The sequence below is a fragment of the Strix uralensis genome, chromosome 21 (genome assembly GCF_047716275.1).
Source record: "Strix uralensis isolate ZFMK-TIS-50842 chromosome 21, bStrUra1, whole genome shotgun sequence".
NCBI lineage: Eukaryota > Metazoa > Chordata > Aves > Strigiformes > Strigidae > Strix > Strix uralensis.
In genome coordinates, this window is record NC_133992.1 from 2,770,246 (window position 1) to 2,795,097 (window position 24,852).

Here is a 24,852-nt window from a genome sequence, read left to right on the forward strand (position 1 = left end):
CTCTGCTCATATGTGGTGAGTCAGTCAGTTCCTCAGACAGGGACTGGCTCAAACACAAACCTCTCCCCCACAAGCAGCTTGATGCAATTGGTATAAGCCACGTGGCGGGTTATAACTGAGCCCACGCTCAGGGACGGTTCCTGGGGGCAGCGTAGACACACCGTAGAGCTGCCCCGGAGAGCCAGGGCTCAGCGCTTTGCCTGGCTTCGCTCACTGTGATAACAGGGCATGGTGCAGCACCAGCTTCCCGTGAAGGTAGGGCCTGATCCAGCCGCTGTTAATGGTAGCAGGAGGTTTTTCATAGGCTTTGGTGGGAGATGGATAAGCATCAGGAGCTGACAGTTTTGATTTGAACGTGAATTTTGTGATTGATGCGTTGAAGACTGCCTCAGAGCGTTGGGGTGCTGGATTCCCCATTCCAATGTTGACTTTGAAAACCCACCCCAGACAACTGTATTTTTTTAAACCAAAACCCAAACCCTGTTTAGATTCATGTATGTGTCTGAATATTTGCTGCATGATTAGTCCATGCTACTCTGTACCTTGCTGAGAAAGGGGGCTGCTCTACTACTGTAGAGTTCAATTCCCCCAGGTCCATCCCAACGCCATAAGGTGGCTCTTCAGGTGCAAGGCAGGTTTTTGTGGGCATTTTCTAGCATGACTGTGGAGCAATGTGCATATTTTAGTTCGAAAAAAACACAATTTTTCTGGGAAGAAGCTAGAAGTGTGCATGTGTCTGCATACTTGCATTGCTGTGTGGAGGTGCTTGGCTACTACTGCAATGAGTGTGGTGTAAGAGCTGATATGGAAGAGAAAGTGAAGCATGCACTATTGAAATGACAGGAAATACACCCACACGTGTGCTTGTGTTTCCTTTTCGGCACTATAAAGACATCTTAGCACCACTTGATTTCAAACCCCCAGTCCTTAAGGCCTTTTCGCATAACTCAAGCTGCGAGAAGTCTCTTTCGCATGGGCGCAAAGGACTGCTGGGACGCTGATGCCAACATGCCTTACATGCACGTGGCCTCTCTGGTTATTCAGAGCTCAGAGTCCAGTGTCAAGAAGAAGCTGCTGAAGAGGAAAGGAAAGACGGACAGTCCATGGCTGAAACCCACCCGCAAGAGGAGACGGAGGAATAAAAAGAAACAAGCCAGTGTGCTAGGTAACTAATTGTGTTTTGTTCCTTAACTACACAGCAGTTAGCCTTCCAGGTGGAGGGGTGAGGACCTGAGGCTGTAAGGCAGTGGCTGTCTGCAGAGCTCGCTCTTCCTTTACGGGGATGGGCTGTGTGATAAACCAGGGTGTGAACTTGCATCTCACTGGCCGTAGCTGTTGGTGTGCACACTGTAACAGCAGAATACATACGAGGTGGCTTTATCCTTGGCATGATGGAGGAATATTTTTTTTTTAATGGACTTACTTTATTTTAGAGTATCCAAAAAAGACCTCATGCTCCCATGTCCGTGGGGACTCATATCTCATGAGCTTGGGGAGTGTGGTTAGATGCAGAAGGGAAAGGAAGAACCACCCCAGAGTGATGCTCAGTTGCTTCTGTATGAAGGTTTGTCCAGCTGAATGGATTGTGCAGGTTGTCTTTGCTTATTCTGGAAGCACCACAACATCTGTAATGAGCTACCTCTGGCCCAACTTGTGGTGTGGCCATTGTTCAGGTGGTCATTCTTGTTTGATCTAAGTTACCCAGCACTCAAAGTTTTCAGTGGCCTTTGTCTTCTGAAAGCTGTGGGGTGGGGAGAGCCAGGAGTGCAGGCTGGATGTGATACTTCTTTTTCAGGAAAGGTAACAACATGGATGAAAAAAAGTGGATAGTCTCTGAAGTGAAGCTGTGCCTTCAGCTTCGTTATTAAGGTTTCACACATCCATTGCCATCTAAGGGTTTATTCTTCCATGCTTGCTAATTCTTTTTGAACAGGCCATTTCTAATCAGCAGGTGTGTGGCTACTTCTGAGCTGAATGACCATGTTTCAGCCTTTGGTCTGTGCCTGGGGTTTGTCAGTCATCTGGCTTGCTCCTCTTCCTCCCAAGACAGCCCCTTTCTCAAGATGAAGTAGGGACCGTTGATTCCTTTCAGAGCAAAAAGCTAATTCTTCACTTCAGACGCAGTCTGGTTTTCTGCCCCCTCAGTAAAGGTGGCAGCCAGTCTTCCAGGCTAACGAAAGTCTCTTGGCCAAGCCAGGGTGGGAGAAGCAAACCAGGAGAGAAAGTGAAGCCAAGGGAGTGTGAAGAGATTGACAATTCCCACAGAGGCTCCGAGGGGTCCCCATGCAATCTCTTCCCAGCGAGGGATCCCCATGCCATCTCTTCCCGGCAGCAGCTTTCTTCACTTAGAGCCAGAACTTGGCTTTTATGTTTTTCCCCTCCCATTAAGCTGAATGTCACCTGCCTCGTCCTCTTCACGACGTACATGATTAGCCGGTTCGCTCTGCCCAGCCGGGCTGTACCTGGGGCCCTTTGCTGCAGGTCGGAGACAGGACGATGTGCTGAGCCCCGGTTTCATCCCTTCCTTGTGCCATTTAAGCTTCCGCTGCCGATGCACTACGGCAGCAGGCAGATGTGCCTTTCAGAGGCAGAACTTGTCTCATTTATTCTTTTTTTTTTTGTTGTTGTTACCTGCGTAAGTGGAAGTGGAAAATTTGTCTGATCAGACAGGGAGTGAAATAAGAGATCAATCGTGCCATATATGCCCAGATGTTGCATTTTCATAATTCTATGTGCATCTGTACTCATGGCCTCTCCGAGGAGCCTGCGTACAGCCTGCTCACGTAAATATGGCCCTTACACCCGCACGGGCTTGCACGCAGTTTGTTTATTATTTTTTCTCCCAGCCGTGTAAATGCCCGTGTGTTTCCATCTAGGTGCCGAAGCCTATAAACCATCTTTGGGAGGCAGAGAGGGCCCCGGCCAGGAGAACAGCATGGAGTACATGGAGGTGTCCCTGGATTCCCTGGATCTCCGGGTGAAGGGAATCCTCTCCTCGCCGGCGGGAGGTGAGTGCGCCGGGCTGAGCCGGGCCGAGCCCCGCCAGGCCGAGCCCCGCCAGGCCGGGCCGGGGCTTTGTTCCGCCGGGCGCAGGCGGGCGGCGCGCGGGGGCCCGGCTGCCCCCTGGCGGCTGCGGGTCCGGCCTGGCCACAGAGCGCCCGCCCGGCCCGGGACCCCCCGGGAACCTCCGGGGATGGGGTGGGAATGGGACGGAATAGGGATGGGGCTCGGGTGGAGCATGGACTAGGTGATCTTCAAGGTCTTTTCCAACCTAGATGATTCTGTGATATGGTGGCTCAGGAAGACGCCCAGCAAGGAGTCCAAAGTGCAGTCCCAGCCCTCCCGTCCCACTCAGCAGCTCCCCTCCATTCCTTGAAGCATTCTGATTTAGCATCGCCCCAGATCGCTGCTGCCACCCCCCCGAGGATACTCTTGTTCAGCCCCGGGCAGAGGAGGCACTAGCTGTGGGTTCCTGGGTGCTCGGCCCAGCCGCTGTTCCAGTGCTGAACTTGCCCTGGATCTGGTGCCTTCTGGCTGAGCTGGATCCGTCCCTCTGTCCCCCGTCCGTCTGTCCTCTGTCGCTCTTTCACTTTCAAAGGTTGTCTGGCTCTTTTGATAGAGGTGCATCAAAGAGTGGGTGGGAGTGTTCACCACCAAGGGAGGGTCAGGATGGACGAGGGATGCCTTCACCAGAGCCTCTGGATGTCAAAAAGATTATGAAAGCGACAGTTTGGAAGGCGAGGCATGAGCTTTGTGATTTGTGGTCCTAGAAAAAGCTCTTAAACCTCTAAGATCTTGACAGGATTTTACATGAAAAGTGCAAGGACTTTCCCTCTGCTTGTCTTGAAATATCCCAACCCTTCTCTAGGCTTGGTCTTGCAACTTGTTGGCCAAAGGAAACTCCTCACAAGATGAAAGAAGCTTGCGCTGGGCTGGTAGGGTTGTAGCCAAGGGCAGGGTGCTGCCCGGGGGAGTGCTGCCATTGCCAGGGCAGCTAAAGAGAAATCTCCTTCAGGAATGAAGTTAATCTTTGAAACTTTGCCACAAAATAACTCTCCTTCTGAAAGCTTAAAAAATAGCAGCATGCTTCCTTCTCACTGGGACTCAATCCCATAGCAGGCTTGGGTAGGGAAAGCTTGGGACACTTCAGGGTGAACCAATCCAAAGGCAAATGTTTGAGGGTTTGCTTCTGCAATGAAAGCGTTGCAAAGAGATGTTACAACTCTGTAGGATTAGGAGTAGAGGACCAAAAGCAACCCCTTTGTCTTTAGGCCAGTGTTTTGCAATCATGGGTAACCTAGTGATTGAGTTGAATCCAGAGGAGCCACAAGGACATTGACGCTGTGCCCCTGTACCTGGCAGTGAGCCCCCTCAAAAGCCATTATCCGCCTTTAAATAGGTTTGAAGGTGTTCAAAATCTGAGAGAAAAAGATGAGGAGAAGGCAAGAACATCTGAGCATCTTGCTGCTTTCTTTTTCCTGGTTTGTTCTCTTTCCAAAATAAATAATTCTTGGTTGGCTGAGACCAAATAGTCCCAGGAATTTTGTTTTCCCATCTGTGTAATAAGCCGCTGCAAATAGAAGTTTGTGCTTTCCTGGTCTTCTCTATTTATCACTCCACTAACTATTCAAATTTCCAACTCTGCGTGGTTTCCTACAAATTTTCTGGTGCCAGAGCAGTGTTGTGGGGCAGGTGGTGAGGGGAGACAGTCTGATAAAAATCTGTATTTCATCGTTGCTTTCCTTTGTTGAGGTTTTCTCAGAGTAAACTGTTCTTAACTTATTCTTGATTTCAGTATAGTCATCTGTAGCGTGGCTGGACTTAGAAAAGTACAGGATGCTTTTGCAAACTCCTACTGGTGTAAGGAAGGGGTCTTTTTTATGGGGTTTAGATAATGCCTTGAGAGCATTTCAGGAAATGGAATGGGAAGATGCCACAGGACATGGGTGGTGTTGATGGACTGCATTCTTTCTCCTGGAAGAGAATTTCAGAGCTGATTTGCTGGTCTTCTGTACTCCAGGTCTTTCCAATGGTCCTGAAGCAATCGAAGTGGATGGTCTCCAGGAAGTCCCCCTCTGTAGCTGTCGAATGGAAACCCCCAAAAGCAGAGAGATCACCACGCTAGCCAACAACCAGTGCATGGCCACGGAGAGTGTGGATAACGAGGTAGGAGCCTGTCTTTCAGCTTCTCGCAGACTTTTCTGCTGAGGACAAAGACATAAAGAATAAAAAGCTGTGCTGGGAACATGTGTCAGGTCACGGAGGAGCTCTGCAGCCTGCTAGACTGGGAACCTGCCGGTGTGTGGGAATGGCAGGGCAAGCATCTTGCTCACTAAGCTGAGGGCTCCAGCACTCCGCGCGTGTCGCACAGTCGGGTTGAAGCCACTCGAAGGGAGGAGGTGGTGTGGTCTGCAGTTGGAGAGGCGCTGGGTGGATCCCTCCTGCTTGTCCTGGCCTGTGCAGCCGGATCAAGTTGATGTAACAGACACACTTCAGGCCAAGTGGGCTAAAATACATTAGCATGCATCAAAGTGAGAAAATCCAATCAGAGGAAGCTTGGAGCTGGTTTCCCTTGACTACGAAGGCGCTGATGCAAACCTTTCTGTAGCCAGCTCTTGAGTTTCGGGAACTTGGCATGCCCTCCGCCGGCTCAGTCTGCCCCAGCCTTCCTCTCTCCTCCTCCCCCAAGAGGCTTCTGTTACAAAGCTTCCTATGTCCTGGCAACCCTGCGCAGCCTCCAGGTCTGGCTGACTGAAAATGATTGTGCTCGATGCCTTTCAGTGATCACAGCTGGGCTAGTTGGGCTCTACTGGTTCTGAAAGTGTGGAAGTAAGTGACAGAAGTGACTCCCTCTCAGAGTCTGGAAAGTGAGACTGCAGGACAGCAACGTGCTCGGCAGATCCGCCTTTTACTGGGAGATTCTTGAGTTTCTTTTAAGCTTCAGCTGAGCCACACTCACAGTGCAGTGCTCTGATACTTGCTGGTAGTAGGACAAGGAATAAGAGTATCACTAGTTCTCCTGTAGGATCCCAGGAGAAGGGTGGATGGAAGGAGAAGGGAATAATCTGATTTGCAGCCCAGCTCTGCTTCTGTTAGTGTGTGCTGGTACCTATAGAGAAGGGAATTTCCAAAGCATGGCAAAATTGATTCATTAATGAGAGAATGCCCTGGAGACTTACAGGAGAGACGGGGACCCTGGGGTTTCTAAATAAACAAAAGGTTTATGAAAGAGTTGCTTCTTGTGTGTACAGTGGTTTGACAGTTCTGTCTGTGGAGAAATCCGAGAGAGGAATAGCAAAGGCCGTGCTTTATGTTAGGTTCTTTTTCATAATGGGATAAATGACTCATAGATGTTATAAGAATATTATATGTGTGAATAGTGGGTTCTCCAGGCTGTCATGTCCTTGGAGAATGTTATAAATAGTTATCAGCACCCTGCTGCACTCTCTAATGGTTGGAAAATAGCAATTAATAATTTTGTACTTTTTTGGACTTTCTAGCAAATAATAAAGTGTGACATAATAATGCAGAGATTTCCTCACTTGGACAGTGCAGCTTTTCACATTTTAATCAAATTTTCTCAGCTCATAAGTAATAATCAGTGCCATGTTACTCTCCTGCCACCCCTGCAGCCCCCGAGGTCTGTGTGTTACTGGTGATCAGTCTAGCCAAGGTGTCACAACCACAGGTAGACTTTGAAGCTGGAATTTGGGTACGTTGAATCAGAGATTCTAGGGGTGAATGATGAGCCTAGGTTAAAATCCGTTCTCTTTTTCTGTAGGGGCGTTGATTCTGCAGGAGAAGTGGAGTTTAAAAAAAATAGAGAGAAATCCTAGTTTTGTTGAGGAAAAAGCAGCAAATCGAACCTCAGCTAGACCAGAGGGACAGTCTGTTGGTGATGAGCAGGCACCGTGTTCCTGACCGACTCCTCTGCTCGTGGTGGCAGCGCACAGTAAACCACGCACAGATTTCAGCAGGGACGTTTCCTTGTAGCAGCCTTTCATGTTTATATTTGTAGTTCATAAATGTCCTTTGCCAGGCATCTGGGGAGAGCAAGGTTGTTATCAAGAGGAACTTACAGAACCCAAACAGCATTGCGTCATGCTAGCAGGTGGCAACTGGGATGTGAAAATGTCGTAGATGTATGAACGGGGGGCAGAAGGAAGCGCTGATCCTTCTGATGCAGCACAGCGAATGACACTGATTGGGAAAAGTGAACCCCAGTTACGGAGCCTGCTGTCATTAACAGAACAAGGTGGTGCACGAGAAGACAGCTGTTTAAGCCCAGAACTGTACATTGGTGAAATCCTTCGGAAAACATGCTCAAAATGTGACTTTAGCTGAACTCTCGTGAAAGCCTGGCTGTTCATCCCTGTGGTCTGGGCAGGGGCCAGTGCTGGAACCAGTACAGACTATAACTTCGCTGGCAATGAAGAGCAATTATTTTTCCCTTTATCTTCCTGTGACTTATACTTCTGAACAGTAACAAGATTTAGTGCGTATGGTCTTGTTCTCTTGGTCACCGACACCCGCTCTTCCTGGCAAAAGGAGAGCGTATGTTGTGTGAGTCAGGCCCATGGGACTGCCCCTTCTGCCGCTGCTTGGCTGTTGCGTATTTCCAGTTACAATTTTTTTTTTCTTGCAAGGAACAAACGACTCGGGGTCCACATGCATGTTAGTTAGTAAATGATGCATTTCTTCCTGTGAGAGCAGCTTTCACAGCTTCCTGCTGCACTGCTAATGCTATCTGGCACACATCTGAATTACTGTGAAAAAGCCAGGGCTCATCAAGGCAGTGTGCAAGATCTTCCTCCGCACAAGCACAGAGAGTGTTTTGGTCTCCAGTAATTTCATTTCCTTTAATTTCTCCTGTTCCAGCTGGGCCGATGCACAAACAGTGTGGTTAAGTATGAACTGATGCGCCCGTCTAACAAAGTCCAGCTTTTGGTGCTGTGTGAGGACCATAGAGGGAGGATGGTGAAACACCAGTGTTGCCCTGGCTGTGGATACTTTTGCACTGCAGTAAGTCCGTGCTCTCAATCTAGGGAAGGGGGTACCTGTTGCAGTAGCTGGAAGAGCTGAAGGTGGAGATGGTACCTAAAGGGGTTTACTGACTCCCTGGCATCAGCTCCACCTCGTTCCACAGCACATCAGGTGGTGTTTTCAACAGGAATGTGTGTGAGGGTAGCTGCAATCGTCACCTTTATCTTCCTGGAGACCCCAAGGGGTGTTACTGAAGGGTTTTCACTGGGATTTCACACAGTGGAAGTCTTGCCTTAGGAATTTCTTTGGAAAAAGGGTTTTTTTTTTTCTTTCTCTGTACAGATCAATCGCATCAAAAATTGTATTAGCTCGGTTTGTAAATGAATCTGTGTACACACATCTGTGTCCCCTCATCTGCTCATGATGGTTTAGATGGGGAACCTGAGTGATGGCAATGGAACAAGGCAGTGTTTGAGATCTCCTGCTGCTTCTTCCACCTCTGCCACTGAGGCTTTTAATAGCGTTGGTCCAGTCCTTTAAGTCGTCAGCGTCCTAGTTTCCCTGTTGGTGAAGCTGAAGAACGCCAATTGAGGGCCTCACGGGGTGATGAGGAGGTTTAATTGTCTGATGTTCTTCAAGATGACTCAATGAAAGATGCTACAGTAGTCTCAAGCATTATAGTAATAAATGGAACCATCCTGGATTTTCATGCTGAGTCAAAGATCATTTAGAAGATAAAATTCTCAAAACCCTTAAAGGCATTTGCAGAGCTGAGATACAGTTAATTAGATTGCTTGGGAGGACCATGAATTCAGGAGAAGAGTGGGTTTTAACTAGTCTAACATGCTCGTACATCTCTCAGTGACATGTCATAGTTCACACAGGTGAACCTGGGAGTGTTTGTGCTATCCATCACTGATAACACAGAGCACAGTAGGGCTTCAGGTAGCACTAATACGACAGGGCAGTGAATCTGGGGTACCTTCAGTTCGAAGGACTTCGCTGGAAAGGGAAAAGAATTTTAAGAAAAGTTGCCCGAGTTTGCTGAATGAGCAGCGAGCCACGTTATTGGGGTTAAATGACATACAGGGCCGGTCCAAGCAGAGACGTTACGTACTTTAGGTTACATTGGGGTTAACAGCTGATTTAATTTTATTCACGTAGGTCCTTGAATGGTTTGTGCGCAGCTTTGTTAGGTAGTTTTAATGCTGGTTCAGCATACAGGTCTGAAGTTTTCTTTTCCAGTTTTGGGGGCGTCCTTACAGTACACTGGCACTTCTCGAAACATAAGCGAGAACTTCAAGCATTAGAGGAAAGAGCTGGAAATTGGGACTTCCTGATTCTGTTTCCCAAGCACAATTAAAAAACTTGCTTTGCAGTCCCTAACCAAGTGAATTTTTTCCCTGTTACCTTGGTTTTGTTCTCTTCTGAAGAAGTGGCAGTGCTTGCTTACTGTATTGGAAGCGCCAGGGACAAGAGTGGTGATGAATGAAGTATTTAAGAGATCTGCGGATGGATGAAGCATGTAGAAGGGGTAATGCACGCAGTGACCAAGGTGTGAATTTATTCTATGTGGTTTTTTTAGGGCACTTTCATGGAGTGTCAGCCGGAGAGCAGCATCTCCCACCGTTTCCACAAGAACTGTGCCTCCCAGGTCAACGACATGAGCTACTGCCCACACTGCGGGGAAGAAGCCTCCAAGGCAAAGGAGGTGACAATAGCAAAAGCAGACACAACCTCGACGGTGTCGCTGACCTATGAGCAGCAGAAACCAGCAGCTGTGGAGGGAAGGGCCGACACCACGACAGGGAGGTGAGCTTGGGAGCACATAGTGATCTCAAACCTCATGCCAAACCATGCTTTGCATTTGAATGCTTGTGCTCCTCCCGATGGAGCAAAGTGCTTTCTGGTCCTGCTCTGTCAAGCCAAACTCAGCTGCAGGAATCTGCAAGTGTGTTTTGTGTTGCTCACTGTGGTGGAGAAGAATGCAGCAGCCACAAGGTGAGCTGGGACAGAGGCTATGAAGATAGGAGGGGTTCAGGAGTTAAAACCGTTGCTTCCTCTTATTGTTAGGAATGGAATAATAGTGGAACGAGTTGATGTTGCCAGCTCTGCTAAGTGACAGGGAAATCCATGCAATACGTGGCTGTACCTCCAGACTTGCACCGATGGACACAAGCGTAAAGAGAGGATGAAAATGCAGAGGAAAACGCAAATTAAGCCATCCCTGTGCTGAACAGTGCTCTGACTTCCCACCCGATCCTCTCTTGTTATGGTGGCTTTTATGACTTGCCCGTGTTTCTGGGCTTCCTGTAGCACAGAGTCCATCAAATCGTAATGATAGGGCAATGCAACTCCTTTTTGGGGCAAGTTCTTACCGAAAAGGCTGTAAAAGATACGGGTTTGTGTTTCGATTTCACTTAAGCTTGTCTGTATTTAAAATCCATTTCCTTTCCTTCTTTGGCATAAGATACACACTGTTGTGTATTTTTAATGGTTGTGCTTTGGCTGTCTCTCATTTTTTCTCTTCAGTGGCGCTGGGATGCGATTGTCAGAGGAAGACAAGCCAGAAAGTTCAGCTGCTGAGGGGTTTGATATGGCTGGGTCTTCAGTTTTTCCAAAGCCTACTACTAGCCTGGCCCAGGGACCAGTTAAAGAAACGCTGGAAAGTGCCCTGATTGCCCTGGACTCCGAAAAGTAAGAAGACGACTGCTGGGTCTCTCCAGTTCCCAGCAAAGTTACTTAACCTAGACAAAACTGAGATTTAGCTTCTCTGGATTTTGGTCCCACTGAGACCTTTTTTTGTTCACTTCAGTCATTTGTCACCCTAACAGATTACTGATTCAAGAGAATAGTTATAGCTCTAAATGTCTTACTGATTTGCCTGGAGGATTTAGTTTTTCACTGGCCCTCCAACTGCAGCTCTAACTACTAGGAGTTCCCATTTACAGTAGTAAGACCCAGAATTTGTTGATGAGTGACACTGAATAGATATGGCCCTCATTAGAACAAGGCTGTCTGTGGTTGGAGCGGGAAGTTTTAAGACCTCCTTGTGACGACTTGTTCTTGTGTTTTGCTGGCACTCTGGAGCTGCAACATAGGAACAGACTTTGTTGTGCAGATGGGGTAGCAGTGGGGTGGAGTGAAATGCCAGGAGTGTTCTTCAGTGAGTATTAATTATGCCTCTTTTCCTCACTCCTGCAGACCCAAGAAGTTACGGTTCCATCCAAAGCAGTTGTACTTCTCTGCGAGGCAAGGAGAGCTACAAAAAGTCCTGCTTATGTTGGGTAGGTTGCTCCTTCCCAGGACATTGCGTGTCTGGCAGTACTCCCAGCTCCTGCCAGGCAGCTGCCAGAGTCCAGTTCCCAGCATGGCAGCACGTCATATTCCCCACTGCCCCTTGTGAGTGGAGCTGGAGGAGAAAGCCACTTTTGCAAGTGATGTGTCATTGGAAATGGCTTCATCTGTCTGTGAAATGCGGAGCTGCTCCCAACTTGTTTCTGCGTTTGGGCATGGTTTTATCCAGAGAAGCTGTTTCTGTGTCCAAATGAGCTACACATGATTTTTCCAATCCGACAGAACTCTTCCTCTCCGTGGAATGGGATAGTTAGATATTTGCATCCAGTGGAGAGGTAAAAAGATGGGAGTTGGCTTAAGCTGAGACCCATCAGCAAGAGAGCAGAAAGGAAGAACCCTTCAATACACAGGGTTTGTTTCGGGGGTACATAGTTGTCTGTCATCAGATGACTTTGAGCTACTGAGCTTGTTTTTACTAACAAATATTCCCGAGGAATCTCCCCGTTTGAAGGACACAGTGTTTCCTTGGGATCATTTCCTCTCCACTCCAGTACTTTGCAGTACATTTTTGGACGCTTTCTGTTCTTTTCATTTATCAGATTCTTCTTTTTTTGTCTAGCAAGTGTTAGCTTCATTGTTCATGTCTTCAATAGCACAAAAATGTTATTCATTGATATTTAACTACGGCCTCATCATATGCAACATGTTATCGTGCCCAGACATCTTTGTCTGGCTGTCATCATCATCTGTCAGTCTTTGCACAGCTGTGAGAATCTCTGGCCAGATCCCGAGCTTGTGTTAGTTGGAGAAGCTCCATCCACTTTGTAGCCCTGTGTTTGCGGGAATGCAACGAGGATCACTAATACTAATTGCAGTTAACAGTGGTGAAACAAAAAGGCCAGGTAGTACTGACTCTTCGTTGTTATCCAACCCCTGTGTTTAAACAAAGCCTCATTTTTTTTTTTTCTTTTTATCCTTGTATAGCATTTGTTGGTTTTGCTGCACTGAGAGGTGGTGAACTGTGAATCTGAGGGAGATGGCCTATGTAGAAATTTTAATGCCTTAAAGGTATTAAGTTTCGTGGTGTTTCTGAGGCTCTTGGTTTGAGGGCTGTTGTGTATTGAATGTCCATGGGACAACCCTGAGAGCTTTCTGGCTTGAATGTGTAGTGAGTTGTGAGAAGGGCTGAGGATGGGCAGGGAACCTGTCCTTTAAAAGCCTTTAGTTGAGACCTGGTTTTCCTGTTACGCTTTTCTCTAATCTCTAAACTGTGCTTGAAAGCATCTCTGCTCTGTTTTTCAGTGGATGGTATTGACCCTAATTTTAAAATGGAGCATCAGAGTAAGAGAACCCCTCTCCATGCTGCTGCCGAGTCTGGCCACGTGGACATCTGCCATATGCTGATTCAGGTCTGTCTCCACTTATATTCTTCTGTACAAGCAATTTTCTGTGGTTTTTGGTCTTCTGCCCCACACGGCTAAAGCACTTTTGGAAATCAGCACTGAAACATCCCTCTTATAAAAAATTCCTCATTCTCAGGGTTTGCTGGGGGAGGAGTGGTGGAGAGGTCTTAGAGGACATGACTGAAGCTGTCTCTCTCTCGGCAGTTCTCCAAGCAGGCTTCACTGTCTGGGCAGTGAGCATGGGAAGCTTCGATGTAGGGCACTGTGGAGCATGTGGGAGCCCATATGCCCGGGCACACCCTGCAGAGCCGTGCGCTGCCAGATGTGCCAGCACGGGCTGACCGCTGGCACGCGGCCGCTGACCTGCGCGCTGCTGCCAAGTTGCTCTTTTGTAACAAAGGCAGGTAGGCGCTGGAGCCTGGAAGCTAGCAGACTGTCTTCCCTTCTGTCAAAACCTGAGTAACACCAGCAGGATTTTCCTCTGCAGTGTCAATGTCCCACACGTGAAAAAGAGAGAAGGAAAGACGCAAGTTTGGCTTATTGCCTGAGATTTGGGTTCTAATGGAGGGAAGATAGATAAAGACATAGGGATGCTCTCACTGAACCTGCTCCAAAGTGATGTGAAGGAAAAAGGATTTAAAAAGTTACGGTTTTTCTTTTTTGTACTGACATACATCATCTGGAGTGACTGGAAGTATGTTTTGTTTACCCTGTGTGACTGGGAAACCTTAAGGGGCTTTTGAGAAAGCAGCATTGCCACGTCTTTGAACATGAGCCTGCTGGGACGTTGCAGTTCAGCGTCTGGAGTCAGAGGCTTTCAAAGTGCTGTTTGAAGATGCAGCTATGGGCCTGCCCTGCTGCTCTCACTCACTTCATGCACGTGAAGACAATGGAATGACTCGTTTGAGTAAAAGGAGCAAAATTTGTGGGATATTACAAACAACTTGAACTGAGTATCGGTAGGGTTGGTTTGTTTCCAAAATCCTTCCTCTTCTTGTCTCTTCCCTGATGTCTGGCTACTGCAGTAGCACAGTATTTGGCTGGGAATGTCCCCAGCTTGTTAAACTTGAAATGCCTCTTCTCTGGTCTGGTTTAAATAGCTCTAGCTATTTAAAAGTAATCAAAACAAATGCATTCAGTGGGAGGCACCTGGAAGCAATGGGGCCAACTTCTTGTGCCAGGTGAACCTGAGTCAGCGTGTCGCTGCTGTAAACAGGTCTGTGCTTCACTCATATATGCAATGCGTGGCCTGCCAAGAATTGTGCTGTCTCTGAGATCTTCTTTTGTTTTTAAGTATTGGGTGGGTTACTGAGCTAAGCCAAAGAGTTGAAGCAAGCAAGATACATGACACAGTAGTGATTTGGAAAAGAGTAAGATTTTGGTCCAAGGCTCTCCATGTTGACTGAACATATGCTCAGAGACCTTTGTAGAAATGTCACCGTTGACTTCAACAGGAATAGTTAGCCAATCTCCAGGATGTTTTTTTACAGCTCCTACCTCTGTTGCAATCAGCAAGTTGTTCCTACTGCTTGTGCCATTGGGAAGAGCTGGTTGTTTTGTTCATTGTGTCCGTAAAACGATAGACCAGGGAAAACAAAGCTGCTGGAAAAAGGAGGAGGAGGATTTTTCCAAACTGATGCACAAACGATATCTAGAAAGTAGCAGTACAAAATCTGTTAATAACAAGAGTTATTTAATACCAGCTGTTGGCTTCCTTATGCCCTGGTTACTGGCTGTAGAAGCTAGGAGAGGGGCAGGCAGCGTGTGCTGCTTTATAAAACAGGTGAAGTTGGACTCCCTTCTTTCCTGTTTTGTTTTTTTTTCCCCTGATTAATCATGGCTAAATTTCAGGAAAAAACTTGCTACTAAATCTCTACTCCCACATCCTTCCTCTGCTAACCAGTAGTGATTATAGCTGTCCTTGTACTTGCCTTGGCGTCTTAACAGGCTGGTGCTAATATAGACACCTGCTCTGAAGACCAGAGGACCCCACTGATGGAAGCAGCAGAAAACAACCATCTGGAAACTGTGAAATACCTTATCAAGGCTGGAGCACTAGTAGATCCTAAGGTAGCAGTTTATTCCTTATATTTTTCTCTTGAAGAAGCCTCTGTCCACCATTTATTTCTTGATATGTTTTAAGTCCTGGATGGAAGTGCACAGGCAGAGGGGAAGTGGACTTGCTTGTCTTGGGCACAAAGGCTTGGCAAGGCTGTGGTGGTTGGTAGTATTATTTTCATGGTGCAGTGTCCTGGCTGTGAGCAGTTTGGGGCAAGTGCTGCCACTTGCTACATTAGTTTGTGGCACCAAACATAGGGGGTATTTGATTTCATACAGGGCCACTAAGTATTATTTTCACAAATCCATTGCAGTGAATTTGGAGTTTGATTCAAGAGTTTCCTTCTCTAGACTCTTATAATGAGAATTTGGGGGTGACATTTTAAAATGGGCTGATAATTAGGTGCTTGCCAAGCCAGCAAAAATGACAGAGGAATCTTTGCTTTCTGAAGGACTGATGTGTGGTTTCTTGCAGTCACGCTGCAGTGGCAAAATTGGACCCTATCTTTAAACTCTACCCTTTAATTTAAACAAATACAATAAAATGCAGCTGTCAGTTTGCCTTTAGCATGCTCTGGTTGCTTTGCAGTCTTGGAAAATATACAGATCATTTATTAGTCCCATAAATCAGCTGCTATTTGGAGCACAGGAACCCTCCCCATGTCAACTTCTTATTGTTACAACCTGCTGCTGTTGGCGTGCTTCTCTGCTATTGCTGGGGAGTACGGCAGGGCCGGGATGCTCTTTTTGTGAAGGAGCTGGCAGGGCCAGGAGGATTGCACAAGATATCAAGTGCTGCCCACCCTGAGCCTTAAATGGATCCTTGGGAGCCTGGGTCTGAGCTGGAAAGGGGCAAAGGACAGGACAGGCACATGTGGATTTATGCTGGCCACTGTCACAGGTGTCTTGGAGCAATCTAGGCATCTCTCACCTGATTTATCCCTGTGGAAGAGAAAAAGGTGGAAGGGTTTTTTTGCTTCTAAAGGTAAAGGAAAGGAAAAAAAATCCTGAGCTTGCAAAAGCAAATTAGAAGCCTGAGATCACGTCTGAAGTCTAGACTAGTTTATTATGTTAATTAGTTTCTTGCACCAGATTAGTCATCTTTTTGAAAGCAGCAACACTGCAGTTTAAAATCAGCTCCAGTGATTTCAATGAGAAATCTGGACATTAACTGCTGCAGGCGTGTGCCAAGCCTGCCCAGCCCGGCCCTGCAGGCCTGCGGGGTGGAGGGGATGCTGAGGACAGTGGTGGGGTAAGTGGGGGCTTCTCAGACCCCAGGGTGAAGCTGTTGGTCCTGTTAATAGGACGTAAAAGCCCCACTCAAAACCTGCAGAAACTTTATATTAAAATATGTCTGCTCTCCATAGGGTTGAGAAGCTGCACTTGGCTCATGCTCATCTAAGGGGAAAGCTGTGGCATTATTCAGATGTGACAGGCACTTACAGGGGTGTAGAAACCCCACCTTTACCCCAAGAAGCCCACACAGTGTAATCCCTGACCGTAGACGTCCCATCCTTGCTTGGAGGGTTGCTCCCTAGTCCTGTGCCACGTTCTCCACTCAGCTCCACCCGAAAGCCCTCACCTCCGATGGTGCTTCAAGGGGTTTAGCTGGAGGGAGTAATTTTGGTTTTCAATCTTTCATTTCCTCCTCCTATTTCCTGGTCTCTGGGCCTTGCTCTGTGCTAAGCTCTTGGGATATAAATGCCTGATAAAAATCAAGCTCCAGCCGCTGAGATCTTTGGTGTTAGTGTGGGAGTGTCTCCGCCATGACTCACAGCCTGTCCATCTCCACCAGATCCTGTATTCTCAGCTCCCAAAGGCGTTTTTCCTTTCAACCTTCATGGTTTTTTTTTATTTCCTATCTCAGCAGATGGCTGCGGGCATGCTGGAGACTTGGTCTCTCAGGAGGCTTCTAGCCCTTGTGCAGGACACCCCTTTGCCCTGCTGCCAGGTGCTGGAATAAGGCCTTGTGCTAATAAAACACATCAAAAGAACTGTATAAACGGAGCATTTCAGATTGAGACAAGGGTGCTTTTCTGATGTAACGTGCAAGCTCTGCCTCTGCAAGGGATTTCTGCTTCCCCTTGGCTCTCAGCACATGGAGAAGGGTTGGAGAGGGTCTGTTGGGGAAGGGGAATATCAGTCTGTGAGGGTTTGGGGCTGGTACCTTCCCTAGACTTTGCAAAGGCATCTCTTCCTGTAGCCTTTGCACTCTCAGCCTCCTACTCTGCATGGGTTGCACCTCTGAGCTTTGTGTAAAGCTCCCTCTGCTCAGTGCTGCTGTTGGTCGCTGCTGCTCTCTCCCCTCCTGGCAGCGGGCTGGGTGCTTTTGGAGTCCTCTGTGAACTTCTCTGGTGTTCCTGAGCATCACTGGTGTCATGCAGACATGGGAAACACTGGGAAGGGATGTCCCCTGAGTGGTTGTTCTGTGGTTGTGTCCAGGACGCGGAGGGCTCCACGTGTCTGCACTTGGCTGCCAAGAAGGGGCACTATGACATTGTTCAGTACCTCCTCTCCAACGGGAAGATGGATGTCAACTGCCAGGTGAGGCCTTTCTGAGAGGGGCAGAAGCTGCTTTTCGCAGGTCAGGGACCCAAGTTTCAGCAGCGTTCTGTCTACACAGCGGTTACTCAAATACAGTCCTGCTGCTGGGGGGCACCTGAAAAACATTATAGGGTGACAGTGCCATGGGCCTCCCGGTCTGCCAGAGAAGGCAATCCCCTCCACTGACCTCATGGAAACTTTCCTTCTCTGTGCCTCGATTTGCAGCTTCTCCTTGACCCTGAATTTGCTGGTGGAGCCTGTTGCTCAAGGGTGTTACTGTGCCCCTCCTAGTCGGGGGTGGTGGGATCATGGCATGCTGTGGGATGGGTCAAGCCTGGCAGTTGCCATCCCAGAGCTTATCCATTGCCATGGGGTGAGGCAGCACTGCTTTGGGGTTCCTCGTTCTGGGGAAGGGTCAGCTCCCCCAGGCTTCTCAGGGAGCTTTTGTAAGAACTTTTATACGAGCTGGATGTTCGTTGTGCCTTTTGGACAGTCAGCTGCATTTGAACGACCTGGAGATCCATTGTCAGTAGGCTGAGCTACAAATAAACTCCAGCCTAATGAGGTGTGTTGGTTCAAATCACGCTGGGCTCTGCAGGACCCTGAGGGACCTCTCCCTGCAGCAGTGTGGATCGAAGGAGAGTGATAAGACAGACCTGGGGAGGGAAGGGGTCTGTGGCTCCCAGGCAAGGTGCACCCTGCTGTGACTGCCAAGGGGCTTGTGAAGCCAGCAGGAGACTGACTTGCCCATTCTGTGTGTCTCACCCTTTCCTTTCCCTCCTCAGGATGACGGAGGCTGGACGCCGATGATCTGGGCCACTGAGTACAAGCATATTGAGCTGGTGAAGCTGCTGCTTGCGAAGGGGTCAGACATCAACATCCGTGACAATGTAAGGTTCTTCCTGGAATCCATTTCAGAAATTAACCACAATCTCTTTAACCACAATTTAAAGACCAAACAAGCCCAGGGAGGCAGATTTTGGGCTCAGTGCAGGGAGGTGCAGTGGTCCCTTGACACAGGTGGTTTGGGGCAGTGACTGAACAGTGTCTGCTGGGAGAATTTTCTTCCATATTCTGGGAAGAAGTTTACAGTCTGACAAGAAGTCCTTTTCCTCCAGTTTTTCCAACATACCCCATAAGGATGCTGTACGTAATACTGCAGGCAGCTCTGTGCCTTGCTGCTTCTAATCCACCTGGGTCTACTCTGCTGCCACCAGGCAGATCCCCCTTGAGTCCAGACTTACCAGGTCTGCGTTGGTCACAGGCCAGTGTGCACTGGGCATGGATTAGGGGCATCCTGCGTGCCTTTTGAGGGGCATAAGCTTGTGCTCGTGTTTTCTGGATGGATTGGGCAGATGCTCTGCCAGCAAGTACTACAAGCCTGGCTTTTCCTAGTCATAACAGGCATGTAGCCACCAATGTGGACAGAGCGTGCCCAGGCTGGCAGCTCAGCATGCTGGAGCTGGCTCTTGGCCTGCTCTTCACCTCTGTAAATCCTGCTCGAGTGGGATGTACTCTGTACTTGAGTCCCTGGGAGCTCCATGGCCCAGCAGCACTGCGTATCGGGCTGTGCCAGCCAGTTTCATGGGGATTTTCAAGTAAACAGAGAAGATACAAGGGAGATGCTGTCTCCTTTTTTCCCCAATCATCCATGTTTCTGTTCAGGAGACTCATTATATCAGCACTGCTCCTTTTTTTCTTAATAGTATGTTTTTATTTTTTCTTTTTTGTCTCTAAGGATACTGAAACCCCAGAAGTACCTGCAAGGCAGGCTTGAGTGTGAACTGGGATGCAATGAGCTACTCCAGGCTTTGGCCTGTAGATGTGAGATAGTTTGATAAATGAAGGGTAACAGGCTTCACTGCTTTTTGCCCAGAGGTGTTACAGTGAAGTACCTACCCTGCCATCAGTTCACACTCTAGCATGCCTCATGGCAGGGTATTTTCTTGTCCAAGGCTCCTAGTGCTTTTTTAATCCAAGGGATATAAGCAGCTGGTTTATATTTGTCTCCCTAAACACCTTGTTTTGTGTGGTGCTAGCAGAGGTAGGTGTTAGCATGCTTGTCTTACGGGTCTCAGAAAGATCCAGGTGTTGCTGAGGAGTCACCATCCTCAGTCTGAAAGCCCCTTCTCGATAGGAGCCTCATTTCCGTGGTAGCTTAAATAGTTCCCAGGCAGGCCCAGGTGTGATACTGCTCCTAAAAGCAGAAGTCAAGGCAAGAGAGGGGGCTTTTTGGGTTGTTACACTGCTTCAGAGCCCTAGTGTTGAGTCCGAGCAAAACTGACTTGCTCGATCTGTCAGAGAAGCCTTTTGGCTGTTACAAGATCACACATTAAATGATGAAAAACGAATCAGCTCAGTCAACAATTTACTTGAAAGAAAAGTATCCTCTTAGCAGATGTATGTATCGCATATCGGTTACTGTACCTTCGTTCAGTGTCTCCTGATTGCAGTCATTAAGAAGCAATGTCACTTGTGCTGGGAAACATCATACTCAGCGAGAAATGCGTTTGATTGTAATTATGCTGCTGTTAGGCAGTAGCCGATGCAAGGCAAAGTAGTGAGTCTAGGTGTCTGTAACCTGTCTGAGCAGCAGCATGTGGTGTGCAATTGACAGGATTAATTTTTTCTGTAGATTGGTATGTGATGTGATTAGGGTTTTTATTTCTAGATGTTACCATAATGGGAGGCAGAAACTGTATAGAAAAAGGTCTCCCTGCTCCCTGGTGTATGTTAATAGCCTCCCCATTTAAGGAAGGATCTAAGTTAATTTGCAATGACTAAAAGATGTGCTTTATTTTTGCTTTAAAAAGGAAAAAGGAAAGTTAGGTGATCATTGCTATCATTGCACTGTTGTAATCGATGTCTTTAGAGCTTGTCATGGGGAAGGGTTCAAAGTGTGCTGCAAATTGCACTGTAACAGAAAACAAGAGTATCATCGCTTAAAATATCTCCATCCCAAAGATGAGTGTTCAGCTATTTCTAGTGCTGCTAGTGAGAGATGAGTACATACAGAATTTAAGAGATGCCTGAAGTCGGATTGATTGCTTTACCTGTGGCTCGTGGTTCACTTTCTAGCACCTTCATATACCCTATAGCTTGCGCTGTGCTCTTTTTCTCTTTAATTTTGTAGCACTGGGAGACGTGCTAGCTTTCCTGTCTGTCTGGGCTGGGGAAGCTCAGCTTCTAGCCTTTTCCAGCATGTTTGTTCATGTCTGTCACCTCTCTCGTGGATTGATCCAGATTGTTTTGTGCCTTAGAGACAGACGATTTGCCTGCGTCTATAAGGAAGGCAATGGACCGCTTTGTGTGCAGCCTCCCCGTCTCTGGCGCGCGGAGGCGGCTGGAGTGAGAACTCCCTGCTTGTCTGCGTGGAGATTTCCCTGCCCATCCTGGCAGTCCCAGCCAGAAGGAACAGTGTAGGGAAGGAGACTGCAAGCCACATGTTGCATGCTGCAGGTGTAGAGCTAAGGATGGTGAAGTCCCAAAGCGATCGGGTTTTAATGCACTAAACAGCCTCTACTCTGTTGTCTTTCCCTCCAGGAGGAAAATATTTGTTTGCACTGGGCTGCTTTTTCTGGCTGTGTTGACATAGCAGAGATACTGCTGGCTGCTAAGTGTGATTTACATGCAGTGAATATTCACGGGGACTCGCCCCTGCATATTGCAGCCAGAGAGAACCGCTACGAGTGTGTCGTGTAAGTACGGCTCCAGCCCTGCCACTTCTCTCCTTTCCCCTGGTCACTCCTTCCTACCTGGGTGCTGGCTGGCAATCTTGGGAGAACCTTTGAAATACCTTTGGCATTTAAGCACAGACCAAAACTGGGATGGAGGGCTTGTTTCTCCATTGCCCTGCTCCTCGGGGCAGTGGGTCTGAAATGTCAGAGCTGGTGTAAAAAAGATGAGAAAATGTGGAGTGGTCTTGGAGTCTCGGGCAGAGGACTTGAGGGGCTGTGCCCAGCCTGGGCTTCCCAGCAGAAAGGCATCAGGCATCTTTGATTAAAGGTTTTTTTTTTTTTCACAACTAGCATGGCATAATATGGTAACAGGGCTTTTCCTTTGCTTCATCACTGCTATGAATAAGGTCATCATGTGTAGTCACCAGAAGCTGGTGAGTATAAACAAGGGCCAAGTCCAATACCAGTTTCCTGTGGGACTCTTCCATTTCCAGCCTACTCTTCCCACCCCATATCTTTCCCCGCCAGAGAGAGTTTCAAGCCTGTGTGAAGTTAGACTGGTACCAGCAAGGTACCTGTCATGCCTGAAGCAAGGCGAGGTTTGCCCCGAGCTCTCATGAGTGCCTAGAGCTCCAGTCTGTGGCTTCTGCCAGCGCCTTCACCTAGAAGGATTCACTGAACCATGCTTAATAAAGAAAACTCAGGTGATTATTCACTACCACAGACTCTTCCTTGTCCCTTGAGGGCTGGCTGGAGGATGTGATTCAGCTTGTTTTCCCCTTGCACAGTTTCTCTTGGGGGTTGCTTATCCTTTCTTGCTGTTTTGCAGTCTCTTTCTTTCCCGTGGCTCGGATGTCACTTTAAAGAACAAGGAGGGTGAGACTCCGCTCCAGTGCTCCAGCCTTAACTCTCAGGTCTGGGTGGCCCTACAGATGAATAAGACTCTCAAAGAATCATCTACTGACAAGCCTGCCCAGATAGAGAAGGTCGTGAGCAGGTGAGAATATGGCTGGCTTTGCTTATGGGTCATGAAATAGAGCCCTTTCACAGGGGATGCTGGGGGCCTGGTTTGAGAAAGGACTGTAAGTGCATGCTTAGCTTTTTAAACTGGTGTGAAGGTCAGTTTGGGCTTAGCAAAAACTAAGCACATGCTGATTCAGACCATGGTTTGTAAATTCATTCTCTGAATGGAAATATTCGCAAGCACAAAGAACAATCTCTAAGGCAGGGTGGAAAAAAATGAACTCTGTTCTAGCCTGAATTGCTTTCAGGCTTTGAATGCTCAGTGATCAAAGACAGTAATTCTGCCCCAGGATGGCATTTGAATGGCCCCTTGTTCAGGGGAGCTTTTCTTCTGTGACAATTCTCTTTCTCCCACTAACAGAGACATCGCCCGGGGTTATGAGCGGATCCCGATTCCCTGCGTCAATTCAGTGGACAGTGAGCCTTGTCCTAGCAACTACAAATATGTTTCGCAGAACTGCGTCACCTCCCCAATGGACATTGATAGAAACATCACTCATTTACAGGTGAGGGATTGTGTGTATCCACGTGTATTTTCCTGCCCCGGTGTGTGCATTCAGAGATGCTGCAGTGCACTGCACCTCAGAATAAGTTTTGCATTCAAGATGGGATTGTCTGCTCCTAATATTGCCATCAAATTCCAGGCTGTAGTCCTAAACTCCAGCTCTCGCTCTAGGAGATTCTCTTTTTCTTCATTTCCAAGACTTAAGCTAACCTCTGTGTTGAGCTGTGTGCTGTAGCATCAGCCATCTGGTGCTGGCTGATGTGGCTCCTGTTCATCCTTTTCCTCTGTTCTGTATCCGGAGAGTTAGTGAGTTGTTGGGAGACCTTCCTCGTGCTGTCTTCCTGCTGACTGCAGCGTCCAGGCCAAGGTCTGCACTGTGGTACTGGTAGTTCTCGAAGGGCCAGGTTGTGAAAGCAGAGATGGGAAAGCGTAGGGTGAGGGTGACCCGCCTCTGGGCACAGCTCTCAGGAGGCTGAAGTGAAGGTCCCATGCTCAAGCCTTGTGCAGCAACTGGTGGTGGGACTGTGCTGGCTTGGGGAGCGCTGGGGAAGCAGCCAGCTGGAGCACCTGTGTGGCAAGAAGCAAGCAGCAGGGGAGGACTGAGACATCATGTTGCATCATCTCCCAGCTCTGGTCCTTCCTTGGACCTTTCCTTGACCTCAAGTGTGGAGTACAGCTCACAGGGCATGGAGGAACGTTAGTAACACAGGGGGACATCCTCTCATGAGAAATGAAGGTGGCTCTGTATGAGATCCTCTCCTGCAAGCCAGAGTCCTTTAACGTTCACTGCACACAGAAATAAATAAAGCAGTAAAAATGCCACTGAACTGATGAGGCTGGTTATCTTTCTGGCTAACGAGCTGCAGCAGGAGGTGAAGACTTGTGCTTTCCTCTCTGACCCCGTCACAGAAGTTGTTCTTTCAGTTATGTGTGTGTGGTGTGGAGTTAATCCCTTTTCTTATCTTCCAGTATTGTGTATGTATAGACGACTGCTCCTCCAGTAACTGCATGTGTGGCCAACTCAGTATGCGCTGCTGGTATGATAAGGTGAGGACACAGAACCTCCTGTTGGGTTAGACCAGTGTTTACGAGCTGAACTTTGCACAATTCAGGATTTACAGTAGTACCTTAAAAACAGTTCCTTGCACAACTCCTCTACTTCTTGTTTTAAAATGCCTACAGTTGTACTCTCAGCTTTAAGATGCAGGTGATAATAACAAAATGCATACTCAGGGAAGCTTTTCTAGTGTTATTTATTTGTGTTACTGTCATGCCAACTGAGCCATTAATTATACCCATGTGATAGAGAGCACTTAATAATCCATGCGTGAAATCAGCTTCCATTTCAGAGCAACATAGAAAATGCTATAATATGTAAACAAGGAAGGGTAGTAGAGGGAATTTTTTTTGCGTGCTTTTATTTATTGTGATCCTTCTGGATGAAGGCAAAGTAAAGATGTTTTAACTGCAACACTGCCAGAAGCCTGGTTTGGTTTGGGTAAGTACGCTTCAATCCTCCAGGGAGGTTTTGAGGTTAATATTTGGACAGGTTCTGCTAAGATCAGAAGTTCTGTGAATCTCTGCAAGTTTCTCCCAGGGGGAATATTGGCATCTTTCTTTCCTTTGTAGCCATTTTATTTACACATTAATAGGTGATTACATCTTTCAAGCCTTAAAAGCCAAATTTGTTAAATATGATGAACTGCGTCTATCGCTTCCTTAATCCTACACGGTTGGTAAATAATGGAATTGTAGCTTTTTTGGAAGTATTGTTTGGGAAGATAATGTGGTGTACTGAACAACTTGGGTGTACTGGCCTTGTACTCTGGAAGTTTAGGCTTTATTCCAGAGACAGACTAAGCATCTGCTTCTCCCCTCCAGCACTGCAAAATGATAGTAATGATGATGCACACCGTTTTTTTGCACAGCACTGTAAGATTTTTTTTTTTTTTTTTTGTGGTGAGTGGGGTGATGCCAGGCAGCAAAAATTTAGACGGTCTCTTGCTGTTTGTCAGCTGTCAGCGATAGTGGTGAGTTTGCCACTGTTGGGGTAGAGCAAAACCACTGCAGAAGCTGAGGTCTGCTGCTGGTTTTGGGGAGGTCAGGGCATGCCTCCACCTTGGGGTTCTCTGGCCTGTTTTTACACTCAGGGGAATTTCTGCTCTTGCCCTGTCTCTGGTTTGGAGGGGTCACAAGAACAGACAACTAACCCACTCTTGAATGCCTCTCCTCTTCAGGACGGCCGACTCCTGCCTGAATTCAACATGGCTGAGCCACCACTGATCTTTGAGTGTAATCACGCGTGCTCGTGCTGGCGAACCTGTAGGAACCGGGTGGTGCAGAACGGGCTCAGGTGAGAAGG

The 24,852-nt window shown here is 47.7% G+C and overlaps 1 protein-coding gene across 14 annotated transcripts in view; it reads left to right on the forward strand.

The window, feature by feature from the left end:
- EHMT1 (euchromatic histone lysine methyltransferase 1) overlaps positions 1-24,852 on the forward strand; it is a 123,422-nt gene that overhangs the window by 86,532 nt on the left and 12,038 nt on the right. For 10 of the 14 annotated variants that reach the window (XM_074891077.1, XM_074891082.1, XM_074891084.1 and 7 more), the window contains 16 exons: positions 925-1,165; positions 2,877-3,008; positions 5,021-5,166; positions 7,879-8,022; positions 9,569-9,795; positions 10,516-10,680; positions 11,188-11,270; positions 12,583-12,689; positions 14,631-14,753; positions 17,184-17,285; positions 18,071-18,175; positions 20,829-20,983; positions 21,792-21,959; positions 22,347-22,491; positions 23,460-23,537; positions 24,728-24,843. In XM_074891077.1, coding sequence (XP_074747178.1) covers positions 925-1,165; positions 2,877-3,008; positions 5,021-5,166; positions 7,879-8,022; positions 9,569-9,795; positions 10,516-10,680; positions 11,188-11,270; positions 12,583-12,689; positions 14,631-14,753; positions 17,184-17,285; positions 18,071-18,175; positions 20,829-20,983; positions 21,792-21,959; positions 22,347-22,491; positions 23,460-23,537; positions 24,728-24,843 — 2,237 coding nt within the window. The remainder of the gene's footprint in view (positions 1-924; positions 1,166-2,876; positions 3,009-5,020; positions 5,167-7,878; positions 8,023-9,568; positions 9,796-10,515; positions 10,681-11,187; positions 11,271-12,582; positions 12,690-14,630; positions 14,754-17,183; positions 17,286-18,070; positions 18,176-20,828; positions 20,984-21,791; positions 21,960-22,346; positions 22,492-23,459; positions 23,538-24,727; positions 24,844-24,852) is intronic. The other 4 variants (XM_074891088.1, XM_074891086.1, XM_074891087.1 and 1 more) reach the window with 3 other exon arrangements.